The sequence below is a fragment of the Juglans microcarpa x Juglans regia genome, chromosome 5S (genome assembly GCF_004785595.1).
Source record: "Juglans microcarpa x Juglans regia isolate MS1-56 chromosome 5S, Jm3101_v1.0, whole genome shotgun sequence".
NCBI lineage: Eukaryota > Viridiplantae > Streptophyta > Magnoliopsida > Fagales > Juglandaceae > Juglans > Juglans microcarpa x Juglans regia.
In genome coordinates, this window is record NC_054603.1 from 10,854,037 (window position 1) to 10,871,212 (window position 17,176).

Genomic DNA, 17,176 nt, shown 5'->3' on the forward strand with positions numbered 1-17,176 from the left:
AGAAGTCTTTTTTGTATGAAATGTTGTTCTTGGGAAGATATTGACCACGGACAATCCGAGAAAGAGGGGATGTATCGTGATGGATTGGTGTTTTACAAATGCATCAAGCATCAATAAAAAGAAGCCAGCAAGCATGAAATAAAAAGAATGGCTGTATCATTAATAGAAACCCATATGCCGTAAAAGCAAAACACAAATTTCTTGGAAAGAGAGTGAGTTCATATCCACTAGAAAACACCATGAAAGCAATCAAGGGAATATTAATATCATAGAAGAATTTGCAAATCCACATCGCACCACCACCATACCAATGCAAAGCAACTAGGTACTACACACCATTTAGAATATTTAAAAAAAAAAACTACAAAATTAACAAGACATGTACTGAAAGCTAGGGACACTAAGCCGCCAACAAATATTGATACTATCACCACAAACCTCAAGCTGTTTATCTGATCAAGCTTCTTGCCTGGTATTTATTGGGAAAAACCAAGAAATTCCAGTAGGAAATAAAAAAAAATTCTCTAGACAAAATCCTTCTTAAGTTTCACAAGATTCACCAGTTCACTGAAGCCCATGCATGCCGTGTCTGCATCAAAAGGAAACCATGGCCCATACATGCTCTGTTTCTGCATCAAAAAGAAAACCATGGCAATAATCGATTACAATTTCATTTTGGGGGGGGGGGGGGGGGGGGGGGGGGAGGGGGGGAAGATTATGTCAATCTTTTTACTTTCTTAGCAAGTCCAAGGCATGAGATAAATTCACCAAATATTTAGAAAGTCTTAAACAATTGTACAACTACTAAGCAATACATGGTCTTAAATCTAACGAAAAATGAAAAGTAACAAAAATTTGAAGAGCCATAAAGAGCTGTTCAAATCACAAGGCCTAAGAGCAAGTTCTGCAGGTAATTGTGATCCAATCAAGCAGGAAAAAATTGCCTCTTTCGATGTTTCAGATCACACCATCGAGCAAGGCAAATGCAACCCGAAAACAAATTTGCGAGGAATTAGAGACTACCATATCCAGTCTCCAAAATCAAATCCCCAAGGTCCTTTAAAGGTTAAGCACCAAATGATGCAGAATATCAGAGGCACAAGAAACATCATAAGTTAAAAAAAATATACGAAAAATAGAGGAATGTGAACGGGGACTTACTGCTTGTATCACATGCACAACTTAAAGGTCTTTGAAGGGAAAAGCTGCATGAGGCATAATACAAGAGGCTAAAGAGAAAAAAAACTAAAGGCTAAGGATACAGTCAGAAGGTGATGTGGGGCTCACTGGGACCCTCAACAGGGATGAAAATGGAGTACAAGCAGAAAATGAAACAGACATTGCAAAATCCAAGACCTTCTGCAATGATTTTTCCAATACCAATTGAAGTCTCTATCTCAAATGTGCATTACTTGTGAAATATTATCAGACTTGCTAAGACATCTGCTCCACAAATTGCTTGCCAAAAAACATAGCTTACTGTCAAAACCTGAGACCTACTAAGAAGCTTGTGGAATGTTGGAGCTTTGCTGGGTGTGACTCAAAAGTCTTTCCAGTCAATTGTAGTAGGAAAGTCCAAGGAATATATCAGATTTGAGGTTAGAGAGACTGAAAGAAACAAGAACATGGGCCCGATGATCTTATCAGGATTTCACATGGCATAACATATTTCGACGATAAATGAAAATCACTTTTGCTCTCCCTTCGAGGGAAACTTTTGCTCCTATATGAGTGCCTCAGTAGTTTATTAAAACTAAGCTTATTTCATCATAATAGAGAAACATAAAATTTCGACAAACTACTAATAAATTCACCTGTCAAAAGAACAATCTCAAGAGAGAGAGAGAGAGAGAGAGAAGAACAAGAAAAAGGAAAAAGAAGTAACTTGAAATGAATGATTTACAATCCTTAATTTGAATTGTGTGTGTGTTTGAGAGAGAGAGAGAGAGAGAGAGTCAATAAAGGAGAAACTACACTACATTATAACTATGAGAGACGAAAGAAAAATAAATAACTATGAAGAATGACTGATGCAGGTCGCCGTATGCATTATAGAAAGTGTGCCTAGACAATTTTATTCGGTATACAGAACACCATGCAATCATAAAAAGCTGTCGGGTTCATGAATCGATTTCACCGAAAAAAGAAACTAAAACTGAAAGCAAGATTAGTTGGCATATGACAGAAAATCTTTATATTTTCTTAAACAGAGAAGAAAGAAACTGAAAAAATTCCATTGAATGATGCAGTATAAGGCTCTCAAAATCTCTAAATGATTAAAAATAATTCCAAAGGCAACACCATGAATTTACGATTTGGGCTCTTTTTGGTTGAGTGAAATATTTATAAAGTGCAGAAGTCTTGGCAGAGCTAAACCTTTCAAAAGCGCATCAAAATATGCAACTAGCAAAATGTGCCACCTAATTTTGCTTTTTTTCAGTAGCCACCTTTTTAAATCAAAAACCAAAGATCCGACTTTCTCATTTCACTTCATCAAGACCAAAAGAACAAGTTGCAGGGAAGCCATCATCTTATCTCACAATTCTAATACTTACCTTGTCCATCCTTTCAGAGGCTTCAATTCAACTTAAAAGGTTTAGCCATTGCCTGATCACCACGGCATCTCAAATTTTTTTCTTTCCTTCCATCCTTTATCAGAATTCTCAAGTCTTTTCTGTCCTTCCCATGTCTTCGTAGAAACTTCATATTAAACAAATTCGGCTCAAATTATCATCTCAATTCAGTATTACACAAGAGTATACCAATTTTTAATCTATTTACCTCTGTTTGACTTCATTACCCTAGCATCCCAACTGAATAGTAACCTCAATCTCCTCGGGAATATATCCATTAACAATGAAATCCAAAAAGCAGAAATGCTTGTTCTTGAACACCCAACACTTCTTTTACTTCATAATGTGGCTGTCCTTGAAGCCGTTTATTTGGGTTTCTGGCACAAGTAAACTGATGAGAGAATGCACCAACTTTTTTATTATGCAGGCTACACAACAACAAATATACTATCCCTTTGCATGAACGTAGCAACTAAGGTATCTCACACCCATCAATCATCACAATTCACAATTCACAATTTTTAAAAATTATATCCTAATTTCCTTAAAATTGAATTTTCACCAACATATCTTGTCTACCCTTTGATTCTTAAGCACTTGTCCAAACTTCTAAGATAGCATATTTACCCCATTTATATCTCACAGACCATGTGTCATAAATGTGAAATTTACATCATCAAGAAATTGATATATACCATGAGGTCCTTTGTCCAATTCTTGCTAAAGAAGAACGGACAAATGAATTACAAGGCAAATGATAGAAAGAAATTCCATGGAAACCTATTTTTTTTCTTCCATACGCATACTAGATGGGCAAACTACATTTGGCTGCTGTAAGACTGGTCTCTACAGCAATAAGAACTTTGTTGTAATCCTAATGTTTGTAATATAAGACTGACTATGCAAAAATTGTCGTCTATCAGATAGTCTGACATAATCAATCAATAGCCTATACCTCCAAAATCTCCTATAAACAGTAACACCATCCTAATAACAGCCAAGCTTGCCGCACTCTGGCCAGGAGGGGGAGGAAGAAATGCACAGAAAAAGAAAAATTTGAGCAAATCCCAGTATATCACCGCATAATTATTTTAGGAAAAAAAAAATAGGCCAAACTAATATATATAAATTGGGTTAAATAATCGCAACCTGAACTTATCTCCCAAAGCCTGCTAGCACCTCAAATAATCCACAGCAACACAACCAGGAGGTTCTTTGCACCACTTTTGGGGCTGGCGCTTCTATAGGCTAAATATCAACTCAGAAAAAGATAATCAGATTTATCTTCAATGCATTATCCCATGAATCCATAATCAAATTGCAATCAAGAAAAGTATGGGGGCAATACCTGGCTTTCAGAACATTCAGGAATCACAGAATCTTTGACATGTGCTGCATCATTACTAGTTGCAGCAACAGGAGCACTTGATGATGGCAATATTTTACTCTCATATCCATTTGAAACAGATTCCACCATGTTTGAAGATGCCTGTACATTTTCATAAGATAAAGGAAATACTTCCTCACTTTTCTTCAATGAAAAATCCGTCACAGCTGCTGGACCCTCCCTTGATTCCTCGCTTACTTCAACCACATTCATAATCACTGGATTCTCAACTGGAGCACTTGGGGCCATTTCAATTGTCTCTTGGGACACAGGTACCACTGACTGTAGAGAATCAACAAGAGTAGCACTTTCTGGAATTGAATTAAAAGTCTCCCCAGCCAGTCCATCATCAGCAACCCAAATCACTTCCACCTGGGATGAGTCAACCGGCTTATCCAAATCATCATATGATCGTGCTTCCAAAACTGAATTGTAAGCCACCTCGTTTGGTTTCTCCTCAGTGATTTGGGGCTTATCATCTGGACTACTACTGCTAAAGCTACGCTCATCCCCATCATGTGATTCCTTGGCAAACTCAACATGCTCTATGCTAACATTTTTGCTCTCAGAATTCTCCTCAGATTTCAGTTCCCTTTCGATTACAACGACACCATCATCCTCTAAGCCTATTTTCTGGGCACCCTCTACATCACTATGGACTCCCAACATAGTCCTTTCCTCAGCAACATATGGTCGAATGGATGATGAATCTCTCTCCCCCAATTCTTCACTCCCCTCATTAAATGGATTCTGATCGCTATCCTGGTCCCGAGATACAGGGCTACTAACCTCACCATCATCACTTTCCTTCCCATCTTGAGATTTCATATCGTCATTTCCTACCATAGTTTGATTCAATCAGAAGATTCACAATCAAAATCAATCTCAACGAGTCACCTTAACATATACGTTTTAAGCCAACTCGACCATAAATGAAAATAAAAGTAAATAAATAAATTATGACCGAGTTACAGAGGGTAAGCTGATTCAATCCAATCAATACAATAAAAAACTTCAAGTAAAACAACTGTTTAGCAAACACCTATTTTTTCAATTCAACCTAAATTTTAAAAAATAACAATAAACATGGCATGATTTAGGGGCTGAGGAATAAGTTAGTCTGCAATCATAGGAGTTCAAAATCAAGCAAAACAAGGGATATTAATATACACCCATAGGAATTGACGCCCAAAAAAAATTCAAAACAAAAGATTGATAAATGAGAGATGACAGCTAAAAAAGTTTTCTTTGGTCCGGTAGGACTGAAATTAAGCAAAAGAGAGAGTACCAACAAACACACTAACCAAACTTGACAAAAGGAAAAGGAAAAAACACACTGAAATATAGGGAAGTGTACAACTGAAAAACAGATGGGCGAGTGTAGACTGGTCTGATAGAGTTGAAATCAAGCGAAACAGAACATATTATCAAAGACCCAGTGACCCAAAGTTGGCAAAGTAATAAATCAAAAAACAAAAGTTGAAAAAGTTGAGTGCATGATTGAATTACAGATAGACGATCGTGGATGAGTCCCATTCGAAAAAGCAAGAGGAGGGCAAAAGTCTGTACCTTGAGGGTTTTTGGTTGAGGGGTTATGGATTTCCTTATCTTTCTTTTTCTTTGCAGCCTTTCTCTTCTTGGGACCGGATGGCATGATTGAATTGGGGGGCTGCTCTCGTGGGTGAATCGTACAATGGGGTTCTCACAGAAAGTGGCTTGTCTCTGATATCGCGTACCTGAGTGCCCCCCCCACACACACTCTCTCTGTCTCCCTCTCTCTCTCTTAACTTTCTACTGTAATAATGTTGTGTTTATGTTTACGTTTCAAAATTGGATATATTAACTTAGCAAGGTAGACTGGCGACGTAGCAGGGTCTGAAACAGATGATTTATTGGAAATTCCGAAGCAAAATATTGAAACGTCGCATGTGGAATGGAGGATGCGTAGATTATCTCTCTCTCCCTCTGTCTCTCTGTCTCTCTGGGAATAATTAATAAATTATTGACTGCTTGTCTACTGAACAATGTCGGAAGTGAAGTTTTTCACCATCGCATCTTAAATATTTTTTATTTAACTTCTTAATTTATAAAAAAATATTTAACAACATTATTTAGATTTTTACGTTTAACTAAAGATCTTCTTTGTAAAATTCATACATGAAATTCAAGAAAATTATAATTAAGTATTTCTGTTAATCATTTGTTAGAAAACTAACCAATGCGTCAATCTTTGATTGTCTGAAATGTGACATAAATATCTAATTCAGTCAATCGAAAGCTAATACGTGATAATTTTTCTATTAATTTTCTACTTAAAATTTGACGGAAGTACTTAATTGTAAGTTTTTTGAAATTCAAGTTTCAATTTTTCTAAACTAAAAATTGAAGTATCGAATTGTAAAAATATAAGATAATAACGCTTTCTTTCCTTGTTTGTTTGTTTGTTTGTTTTTTTTTTTTTTTGTTAAAAACGAGAGTGCAATTTTTTGAAGGGTGGCTGCTAAAGTCTTGAATAAATGTTATTTTCGGATGAAAATGATGGAGGGGGAGGGAAGGGATATGAGATAGATTAGGGGAAGTTTGAGTGGCGTGGAATTTGCTTAGTTTTGTTTGTATTGTTTGTGCCATGGAATAGGAATTGATGATGTTTGCAAATATTTATTATTGAAAGGAATTGTGTAGATTCATCATGATGGATTGATCACATTCACTTCATTGTTTTGGTGCATAAAAGTTAAAAGTTGCAGTTCCAAAATGAATGTTTGCAATATAACAAGACGCAATGGGAAATTTCTAAGGGAGAAAGGAGACAGATCAATATTTATTGTTGTTTATATAAATATTTTAAGTAGTATTTCATGATAAATAAATATTATAAGATATACTTTATGGGACTATATTTTTGTATTTGAAACTCTTAAATGAGTAATATTAAGTTCAAGTCTCAAATATACAAGTTTTTTGTAAAAATGTAAGCTCCATCAAGAAAAAAAATGAATTTTGCACACTTTTTTCATTTTTCTAATACATAAAAGACTTACGCAAGACCTATACATTTGAGATTTGAATATATCATTTATCATTTTTTGAAAAGAAATACACGCATGCATGCAGATGTTATTGTCCTTCCAAATCAATGGGTCACGTTTTCGATTTCTAGCCAAAAGGGCACGTTAACAAATCCCATTAATAATTGTGGAGAAGAGGAATGGTCCCAACATTGAAGTTATTATGGCAACATAAATTAAACGAGGGGAGGATTGAAGAATGGAAGCAAATGAATATTTTGATTCTAAGTTTCTTGGATTGATTAGGTAATACAATGACAACTATAGAACGTTTGATTTAAGTGTCCAAAGTTATAACAATTTGATCTTCTATCAAAAGGTTCCCTCTCTCTAAAAAATGTTTTCTCCACCTCTCTAAATACTCAAAGCTCTCTCTCCGGTTTAGGGGAGTGAGGACTTCCTCCCTCCTCTCCTATTTATCTCCTTCTATTATTCATTGGTTTATGTTTATAGTATTTTTTCTTCTTCATCTTTTTTGTTTTGCATTTTTTTTTTCTCTATTGGGTTTGAAAATACCTTATCTACTGCCTTTTGGCCACCTAATTTGTACATGCGCGGCCCATGCTGAACATGAGTCATATGAGTCATCGCTTCTTCAGAACCCCGACTGTTACACGTGTCATCGATGGATTTATTGGCCTCAAATTTTTAAAGAAAATTGATACTTGCAGTCGTGAGTGTGCAAGCGCCGTGCAGTCACTTTGAAAAAAGTGAATAAATATAAGACTCACATGAAAAAAATTAATTTTTTAATAGTAGATTATATTTTTTTTCAAAACGACTGCATCGCGTTTGCGCATTCCACAACTATATGTAGCATTACTCTTAGGCCCCTTGGTAATTGTAGTGTCTTTTTACTAGTAGTGGTTTAAATCTTTAATGCCACAATCAATTGATCTAATAGTTAGATCATTTCAAACCACTTTACGTGCTCCTCTCTTAGCTAAGCTAAGAATATGTGCTCAAACCTAAGGTTTATTGTTTATTTATTTATTTTTACCCCATCTCCCTCCTAACAATATAAGTATTCTCGTTATAATTTTTTTTTTACATGCTATATCGGATCTGACCTTTACACAAGCGAATACGATGCTAATGTTTCGCACTACTTTTCGTAATTTTATATTTCCCCTCACTTCCTTTTCGTCCTCTGCTTCACGCTCTAATTTCTCCGGATGCTTGCTGGGCATGGTCGATTACGCCAACTCAAGCACTCCCTCTCACAAATCATTGTTGTCTGGTCACCTAAAGAACCAAAGATTAGACGCAGCTCGAGCGCTCCTCGATAACATCCCCGTCCTCGATGCGACTCTATGCACCATGATGATCAACGGTTATGCCAGAAATGATAGACTCCGCGATGCCTTGAAGCTGTTTTACGAAATCCCGGATAAAGACATTGTTTGTTGGAATTCGATAGTTAAAGGGTGTTTGAATTGTGGGGATTTGAGTATGGCCGTGAAGCTTTTTGGTGAAATGCCTGAAAGGAATGTCGTTTCTTGGACCACGATGGTGAATGGGTTCTGTCAGTTCGGGAGAGTTGAGATGGCTGAGCGCTTTTTTTGGGAGATGCCGGTGAGGGATGTGGCAGCGTGGAATTCAATGCTTTATGGGTATTGTGGTAGCGGCAGACTTGACGATGCTATGAGATTGTTTGACAAGATGCCTTTTCGTAATGTGATATCATGGACTTCGATGATTAGTGGGCTTGATCAGAATGGGAAGGGCATTGAAGCTTTGTGTCTTTTTAGGCAGATGGTAGGTTCTGGTGTTGAGCCCACTGTGACCACGTTGGTTTGTGTGTTATCAGCTTGTGCAAATATACTAGCTCTACATCTAGGTGTTCAGATTCATGGACATAATATTAAGTTAGGGTACTGCTTTGATGAATTTATATCTGCTTCACTTATAACATTTTATGCAAATTGCAAGCAAACAGAGAATGCTGGTAAGGCTTTCGATGAGGTAACGCATAAAAATGTAGTTGTATGGACAGCTCTTGTAACCGGATATGGTTCAAATGGTAAGTATCAGGATGCATTGACGGTTTTTGGGGACATGATAAAGATGGGTGTCCTTCCTAATCAATCTTCTTTCACCAGTGCTTTGAATTCTTGTTGTGGATTAGAGGCTCTTGATAGGGGCAAAGAGGTCCATGCAGTAGCTGTTAAGCTAGGTTTAGCGACTGATGTCTTCGTGGGTAATTCTAACATTGTCATGTATACTAAATGTGGAAGTATAAACGATGGCTTAGCTGTATTCAAAAGAATTCGTAACAAGAATACTGTCTCATGGAACTCAATTATTGTTGGTTGTGCACAACATGGGTGTGGCTTCTGGGCTCTGACTCTCTTTAGCCAAATGATACGTATGGGGGTGGACCCGGATGAAATCACATTCACAGGTTTGCTTTCTGCATGTAGCCATTCCAGGATGTTACAGAAAGGGAGATGTGTTTTCAAATATTTCAGTGAAGGTAAACATATTGAGATGAAGCTTGAACACTATGCATGTATGGTTGATGTCCTAGGTCGATGTGGTGAGTTGGAAGAAGCAGAGGAGTTAATAAGACGCATGCCTATGAAGGCGAATTCCATGGTATGGCTAGCTTTGCTTAGTGCTTGTAGGATGCATTCTAACTTGAATGTGGCTGAAAGAGCTGCAAAATGCCTTTTTGATTTAGAACCAAATTGTAGTGCAGCATATGCGTTATTATCTAATTTATATGCATCTGCAAATAGATGGGGTGATGTCTCCAGGATACGGGGAAGATGAAACATAGAGGGATCATAAAAGAACCAGGATCCAGTTGGGTTATTCTTAAGGGACTGAGGCATAAATTTCTTTCTGGAGATAGGTCGCACCCACTCAGCAAAAAAATATATGAAAAGCTTAACTGGTTGGGAGGAAAGATGAAGGAATTTGGTTATGTTCCCGATCATCAGTTTGCTTTGCATGATGTTGAGGTTGAACAAAAGGAAGAGATGCTCTCTTATCATAGCGAAAGGCTAGCCATTGGATTTGGGTTGATTCGTACTGTAGAGGGAGTACAATAATAGTAATGAAGAATCTTCGTGTGTGTGGTGACTGCCATTCTGCCATTAAGCTCATAGCTAAGATTGTTGGGCGGGAGATCATTGTAAGAGATTCTAGCCGCTTCCATCACTTCAGGGATGGTCTTTGTTCTTGCGGGGATAATTGGTAGTTCTGGTCTTGTATTTTTAGGATGCACTTCTGTGGAATTGTTTTGAGGGGCTTTATAATATTTGAAATGATTTGCAGTAGAGCATGTCTATGCATATCATATCATACCCATTGAATCAGCAATACTGTTTAAAGATTGGCGAGATCATTAAGAGTCTCCTTGGCTATCTTATATGTGGTTCGGAAACACACCAGTTTGGCTAGTTTAAGGTGCCTCAGGTGTAGATAATTTTAAGGTTCCTCAAATGTAGATACTGAGGCATTAAGTGATAGCTGGTCCAAACTTGAGCAGAGAAGTAATCTGGTCTCCAAGAAACAGTCTTTATACCCAGTGGTACTTTTTGCAGGAAAACTCTTTTCCATATTCCTTTACATCAATTGAAGGGACATGTGATTGCTGGTGATGGTTTTTGCATAAAATGGGAGTTCTCAGAGCCTTGGCAATTCCACAAGGAGCTCTGCAAGCAAAGCTGCTTCTGGTGATGTTATACGCGAACGGTCAGTAGAAAAACTGTTTTCTGTGGGCTCCAATGCTTCAAAATTCACTAGGTTAATAAGTGGTACGAAAGTAGCATTGAATTCTTAAGAAAGGCAATTAAATGAGGTGGAATTATTTCAGGAAAATGATTGGCAAACTGGGACTCATACACAGGTTCTGCATGGGATATGCAAAAATTTACTCGTTTGGTTATACATATGAGATGAAAGTTGACATATGAGATGAAAGTTGAAAAATGAATAAAAAATATTGTTAGAATGTAGTTTTTTAATATAATTTTTGTTTTGAGATTTGAAAAAGTTAAATTATTTATTATATTTTTTGTGAGTTCAAAAAAATTGTAACGATTCATGTAACATCCTCAACCAGTGCATGCACTGTTCAAGATAGGTTGCAGGATATGGACTGCTGGAAATAGAATTTAAAGTATGCAGCAGAACAGAAGCACAAGACAAAAATGGAACCTGACAGCGATGTGAAATCGGTAGGTGAAGAGGTCATCAGAGAACGGAAGGCAGTTTAAAGCTAAAATGTTATCTAGACTACATCTCTAGGCAAGACAATAGGAGCATTCTAGCTGCTAAAATGTTGTCTAGTGGTGACAAGTAATTGCAACTGTATGTTCATAGTCATGAAGAAACTGGTGGGGTTGTTAATCTAGCTAATGTGAAAGATGGAAGTTGTGTTCTGTGAATTTTAACACGTATGTTTTATGCTTTGGCTTGCATTAACTGTTGCTAACCATTGGAAGAGGTAATTAGGTAACAAGTTGGCTGGTTTCATTCAGTAGACTCAGGGTACTTCATTTTAGATTAAAATTGACATGCTTTCTTTAAATTCTTCAGCATGAAGGACAATGTACATCATTCTGGATTTCTGTCATGTTTCAGTATAATGCAACGAGTCTTTAATTTGCATTTTTTTTTGTTTTTTTTTTTTTCCTTTTCCCAGGACATTTGGTTGCATTTATGAAGCCCAGGAAAATATATCTTGGACTCATTAAGTTGTTGCGCATTTTGCAATTGAAGTAGCAGACTTTTGCTATACTAAACGGTACATAGCAAGATTCCCATCGCCATTGACCTTATCAGAGAGGCATTAGCATAACCATCACCTTCGAACAAGACATCATTAAAACAAAGATATGCTATCCTTTCTCCATCATTTTATCATCTCTTATTTAACATGACATAACATCCAATGATTAAAAGAATCTGTTATTTTCCACTTATTTATCAATGATTTGATACAATAGGATGATAAAAGGTTGGTAGAGGTGAACTCTTGGACTCCATATTTTCCATCCCATACAACCGATATGTTGTGTTTTTCTGTCAGAGATTTTGTATTTCTCAAAACGCAAACATTGCTTTAGCTACTCAAAACGCGACCTTCTCCCCTATATTGCAAGAGTTCAACATCAGTAATCTATGTCAAATACATCGCAACACATGGAAAGAGCAATGCTACTCTTCCCTCTCCCTGTACATCATTATTCTGTTAGATTAAAATAAAAACTCGTAATATATTAAAAACAGAGTATCAGGAATATCCATAAGCATACTGTTTATGAAGAGATGGAACCGTATTATATCCTCCTTCAGTAATGTGTGAGTGTCTACCACATCATTACTGCATGTCAGAACCCATAAGTCTCCTGAATTCACTCTCTTTAAAGTTCCCCGGCAAAATGGGCAAGATTCTGACCTTGTGTTCCTTTGAAATACAAAAGCAAATGAAGACTGCAACTTAAGAATCACAGCTACTCTCCATCATTACAAATTGGCAGCGAAATACAATGGCAAGCAAAGGAGGAAAATGAGATGGGAGAATACTAGTCATGGTAGCAATTGATGCACATGGCATGACAGCAGTTCGGCAAAACTATTTTGGTGCATGGCTCCAAACACATCCCACACTCATCTTCTCTCTCCAAATTTACATCAGAAATTTATTAATTATTCCATGAGAGAGAGAGAGAGAGCTCACAGCACATGAGTGTGCTGAATATCAACCTCGAGTACCTTGAGGAACTCCTGATAAGAAGGTCCAGAAGCAGGCTGCTAAAAATAATCTCACATTCCTCTTACTCTTTCTCTCACTTGGGGATTACCAAAACGTACTGCTAGGTTATTATTATTATTATTATTTTTTACCAAACGATGATTAAAATGATTTTAAGTATATTGGTTTATTTTTTAAAAATATTTAAATACATTAAAAATGTGAAAAAAAAATTACTTTTACAACTAGCGGTAACACCGAGCGGTGCACTGCTCCAAACCTTAAGATGAACCAATTTTAAAGATCAGATAAAAGTGATACAAAAATTAAAAAATAAAATAACTCATGTATATACCTTAGACCAATATAATTTTTATTTTTATAATGCTTAATTTGCTAGCAAATTTAGACATTGTCAAGGATGTTTTGTGAGTACTGTTATATGAAATTGAAGATGGGATATCAAAACTTGGAATCTCAATGAACATGTTATTGAAGAGATTATCACTTTATCATTGATACCAGATTTTAATTGACTATAACAGAGTTGTTTAATTTGATTTTACCCATCAACAAATTTAAAATTGAACCGAATCGAACCGATTGATCAAGAGGTTTCACAATTTTAAATGTACAAGGTTTTACGATCATTACTTGTAGACCAAGGACACCAACCACTACCTTATAACCAATTTACAATTCTTTGTTGAGGAAAAAATCCAGTATAATTTGTTATTCTCTGATTTGAACTTTGAGTAGTAAGCAGATGAATAGGCTTAGTAAATTGGGGCTTTTATTGCTCAATTCAAATGTCTAATGTGAGATTCAATTTCCTAATTAGCCCAATTCAACATAGCCCCACTCTGAAAGTATGAGCCTTATAGTCGAACCCATTTCGAGTTAAGACCCCTCCTAGGCCTTCCAAATTTTCTACCTTATCAGCATGATGTCATCCATTTTTTCACCAATTCATCCTTATTATGCTGATCGCATATTGCCTCTTGATTTGCGAATTTGCCCATCCCGCATTGTGGACTACTATTTCTCCTCTAAGATGGCATTGATGATTCTATATTTCATCTGAACTTCATAAAATGTATGCTTGGAAATTTATGCAACAAAACCTCAATCCTCAATCCAAGAGAATAAAAAAAAAAAAAAAATGAGAAATGAGAAATTTTCATTGCCTTGAAGTTTTTCGGAGGCTGTGAGAAAGCATCAAGAAATTATAAGATAATGCATTTCACTCAAAATATCAATTGTGTTTGGATAATGAAATATTTTCAACTATTTATAAATAATAGTGAAAAAATAATAATAAAAAAATTATATAATAGTAAATAATAATTAAAAATAAGTGGAAAATTATAATGAAATAATGAATAGTAGTAAGATATTCTCAATATCCAAATTAGGAATCAACTGTGTAGTGCACTCAATCTCATGTGAAATGGGAGAGCATGATAACACTGGTTTGTCTGCACCTTGTGGGTTGATGGCATGGCTTAGATTTAATTTATATCAATGTGCATATGTTGATAAATGAAGATAAATATGTATATGAATTCAGGTGCATGCTATGATAGAACTGTTTTCTGGACATTCTCTCTTCCCCTTTTAAAAATCAAGTGAAAGGAAAAGATTTTTTTATATTTTTTCCATATCATCACAAATTTTTTTTTAAATTGCTTGGCTCCAGAATTGAAAATTATCTGCGTCCTACTCTGTGTGAGGATGATTTCCATTGCCACTCTTGGATTTAGATGAATTTTAACTATTACAAGATGCTTAGTATTTACCTCTTACTTATTAAAAAAAAAAAAAAAAAAGATGCTTAGTATTTCCGTGGAAAATTGGATGTGTGTAATAACTAAGGGCATTCATGTGAAATTGGAAAACTTTGAGTAGTTGTGTATATGGGTTCCAAGGACTGAGGTAGGGAACTGTGAGTTGAAAATTTGTTACCCAATTCCTTACCCACTAATTGCTTCAGTAAATTTGTTAGCATATTGTCTTTCACAAGGCATGGTCAATTTTTTTTTTGTCAGAATCAAATAGTGCTTCATTCAATAGTAAGAAGCAGATACAATGAAAGTCATATACTTACAAACGCTGGCAAGACTTAAAATTACACAGCAGAACATCTCTTCGCATCTATTGCTAAACAAGTTAGAATAAAGTCAAGTGGAGTGAACCACCATTGAAGGGTATTGCCCACAAAACGTGAATTTTGGGCCAAAGTATGCACTACCACATTTTCTTGATGGCCGAAATGAAGCACATCAAAAAAGTGGAAATGAGAAATAAGCACATCACTTAGGGCTCTAGCTAAACTTTTGTTCTTGACTTTGATCAAATAGCTTCAACAACAATAAGATAATCTCCCTCAAGTATTTAGTGAGAGATTCCCATATGGTGAATAATCTGTAAAGCCCTCGAGGCCTCAAGCGTCTCAATATCCTCTACCAAATAAATGCCGTCTTTCTTCCTTGATATGAAAATACAAAAAGATATAATATTTGACATTTTTCAATTTTAAAAAATAACAATACACATGGCATGTTTTAGGGGGCGAGGAATAAGTTAGTAGGGATATTAATATACACCCATAGGTCAAGTTCACGCCAAAAAAAAAAAAAAAAAAGAATCAAAACAAAAGATTAATAAATAAGAGATGGCAGCTAAAAAATGGTATTTGGTATGGAAGAAACCCAGTCGAGCTGGCAAAGTAGCAGTCCCCTTTCCAATTTTAGGCTCAAAACGTACAATCATCAAAATAGTTTTGTGTTAGATGTTATATATAACAGTATTCTGATCCGATTTTCTAAATTTTTTCCTTAAATTTTAGATAAAAATGACATTTCTTATAACTTTATCTTAAATTTAACTCATATTAAAAAAACCTTCTACATTTCATTCCCTATCATTTTCCTATTTTATTAAGATAATATTTCTCTATTCTTTCTTTATTATATTTTTCTCTCACTTCTATTTATAAATTCAACTAGTCAATATTTTTTCTTATGTTTTGAACTATTACTCTAGTGAATATTTTAAATAAAAAATTATTTTAAATATTTTTAAAATTATTATTTTTTTACATTTTTGTAGTTATTTAAATTATTTTTAAAACTATTATTTAAAACTATAACAAATAGGAGTATGAGAGAAAGTTTAGATGATTGGAAGAGTAATTAATTTAATTGAAATGAATAAAATATTGATAAAAGTGATTTAGGAGATAAATAATGGTTTTTATATTTAAAAAATTGCTATTCATCTCATAAATTTCTTTTTTCTTTTTTAAATAGAGACCCAGATGAAGAGAGCTTTTGAGAACATTTCCTAAACTCTTTTTCATATTATAAGAAAAACAATTTACAGTACACCGGATGAAAATGTTCTCACAAATTTTGAACAAGTGCAAAACACTATTTTTTTTTTCTCATTTTACATATTTTCACCATAAAAAGTAATTAGTTTTAAAACTGTCTTGTCACCATTCACCAATGCAAAAGTATAAGTACATATAGCAATGATAGCCGCCTTAAGAGAATAAACTGAGAGCCAAGTCAATTATATGAACCAAGAGAATAAAAAAGGAATGAGAAACGAGAAATTTCCATTGCCTGGAAGTTTCTCGGAGGTTGTGGAAAAGTTATGTATTATACAACAATGGTAGAAGCCTTAAGAGAATAAACTGAGAGTCAAGTCAATTATATGAACCAAGAGAATGAAAAAGGAATGAGAAACGAGAAATTTCCATTGCCTGGAAGTTTCTCGGAGGCTATGGGAAAGTTGTGTATCATACAACAATAGTAGCCGTCTTAAAAGAATAAATTGGGAGTTAAATCAATTATATGAACTAAGAGAATAAAAAAGGAATGAGAAACGAGAAATTTCCATGCTTTCTCAATAGAAGTTTCTCGGAGGTTGTGGGAAAGTTTTGTATCATGAGAAAGTTGATTTTTATGTTAAATTGAGTTGAAATAATAAAATATTATTATAATATTATTTTTTAAATTATTATTATTTTGAGATTTGAAAAAATTAAATTGTTTATTATATTTTATATTAAAATTTAAAAAAATTATAATGATAAATTGAGATGAGTTTGAGAATAAAAACAACATATTAATAGGAAAAAGAAATAACAGCTAAAAAGGTTTTCTTCGGACCGGCAGGATTGAAGTAAGGAGAGAGAGCGCCAACAAACACCCACTAACCAAACTTGACAAAAGAAAAAAGAAAAAACAAACACCCACTAACCAAACTGAATAACAGATGGGCGAGTGTTAGTTGAAATGATAACTTTTTCTCTTAAGAAATCAATGGCTGAATAAAAAAGTATTATTTTAATCACAATAACAGTTTCTTCATTTTAGTGAGTTGACATGTGGATATATATACAGATCGGAGTTGATTTAAATTTCTTTTGAAG

The 17,176-nt window shown here is 35.0% G+C and overlaps 2 protein-coding genes and 1 long non-coding RNA gene across 5 annotated transcripts; 1 reads left to right on the top strand and 2 right to left on the bottom strand.

Moving 5' to 3' along the window:
• Positions 1 to 240: 240 nt before the first annotated feature.
• Positions 241 to 5,922, bottom strand: LOC121267653. 3 transcript variants are annotated; one of them, XR_005941057.1, is made up of 6 exons: positions 5,530 to 5,922; positions 3,922 to 4,799; positions 3,723 to 3,821; positions 2,782 to 2,950; positions 2,556 to 2,700; positions 241 to 629 (listed from the first exon to the last, which is right to left on the bottom strand). XR_005941057.1 is itself a non-coding variant. In XM_041171628.1 (4 exons), the coding sequence occupies exons 1-3, from the start codon at positions 5,612 to 5,614 to the stop codon at positions 3,729 to 3,731; spliced, it is 1,056 nt and encodes a 351-aa protein (XP_041027562.1). In that variant the 5' UTR covers positions 5,615 to 5,921; the 3' UTR covers positions 241 to 629; positions 3,723 to 3,728. The 3 variants fall into 3 exon arrangements, 1 of the variants encoding a protein (XP_041027562.1); XR_005941056.1 differs by having other exon boundaries at positions 2,556 to 2,950; XM_041171628.1 differs by lacking the exons at positions 2,556 to 2,700; positions 2,782 to 2,950 and having other exon boundaries at positions 5,530 to 5,921.
• Positions 5,923 to 8,091: 2,169 nt separating this feature from the next.
• LOC121268323 (pentatricopeptide repeat-containing protein At5g46460, mitochondrial) lies at positions 8,092 to 11,648 on the top strand. Its single transcript, XM_041172541.1, is given in 4 exon segments — positions 8,092 to 9,792; positions 9,795 to 10,073; positions 10,076 to 10,730; positions 11,122 to 11,648. Coding segments are annotated over 3 exon segments (2,112 nt in total). The 5' UTR covers positions 8,092 to 8,117; the 3' UTR covers positions 10,234 to 10,730; positions 11,122 to 11,648.
• A 467-nt stretch (positions 11,649 to 12,115) lies between these two features.
• Positions 12,116 to 12,681, bottom strand: LOC121268324. Its single transcript, XR_005941146.1, has 2 exons — positions 12,567 to 12,681; positions 12,116 to 12,447 (listed from the first exon to the last, which is right to left on the bottom strand). It is a non-coding gene; the product is annotated as an uncharacterized LOC121268324 (long non-coding RNA).
• Positions 12,682 to 17,176: the final 4,495 nt, after the last annotated feature.

Excerpts from the sequence above, each read along its gene's own strand:
- LOC121267653 (XM_041171628.1), bottom strand. The coding sequence starts at position 5,614 with ATGCCATCCGGTCCCAAGAAGAGAAAGGCTGCAAAGAAAAAGAAAGAT. Across the intron at positions 4,800-5,529 it reads CTCAACCAAAAACCCTCAAG|GAAATGACGATATGAAATCT; the intron begins GTACAGACTTTT and ends AAACTATGGTAG. Across the intron at positions 3,822-3,921 it reads CTGAATGTTCTGAAAGCCAG|CCTATAGAAGCGCCAGCCCC; the intron begins GTATTGCCCCCA and ends GTTGATATTTAG.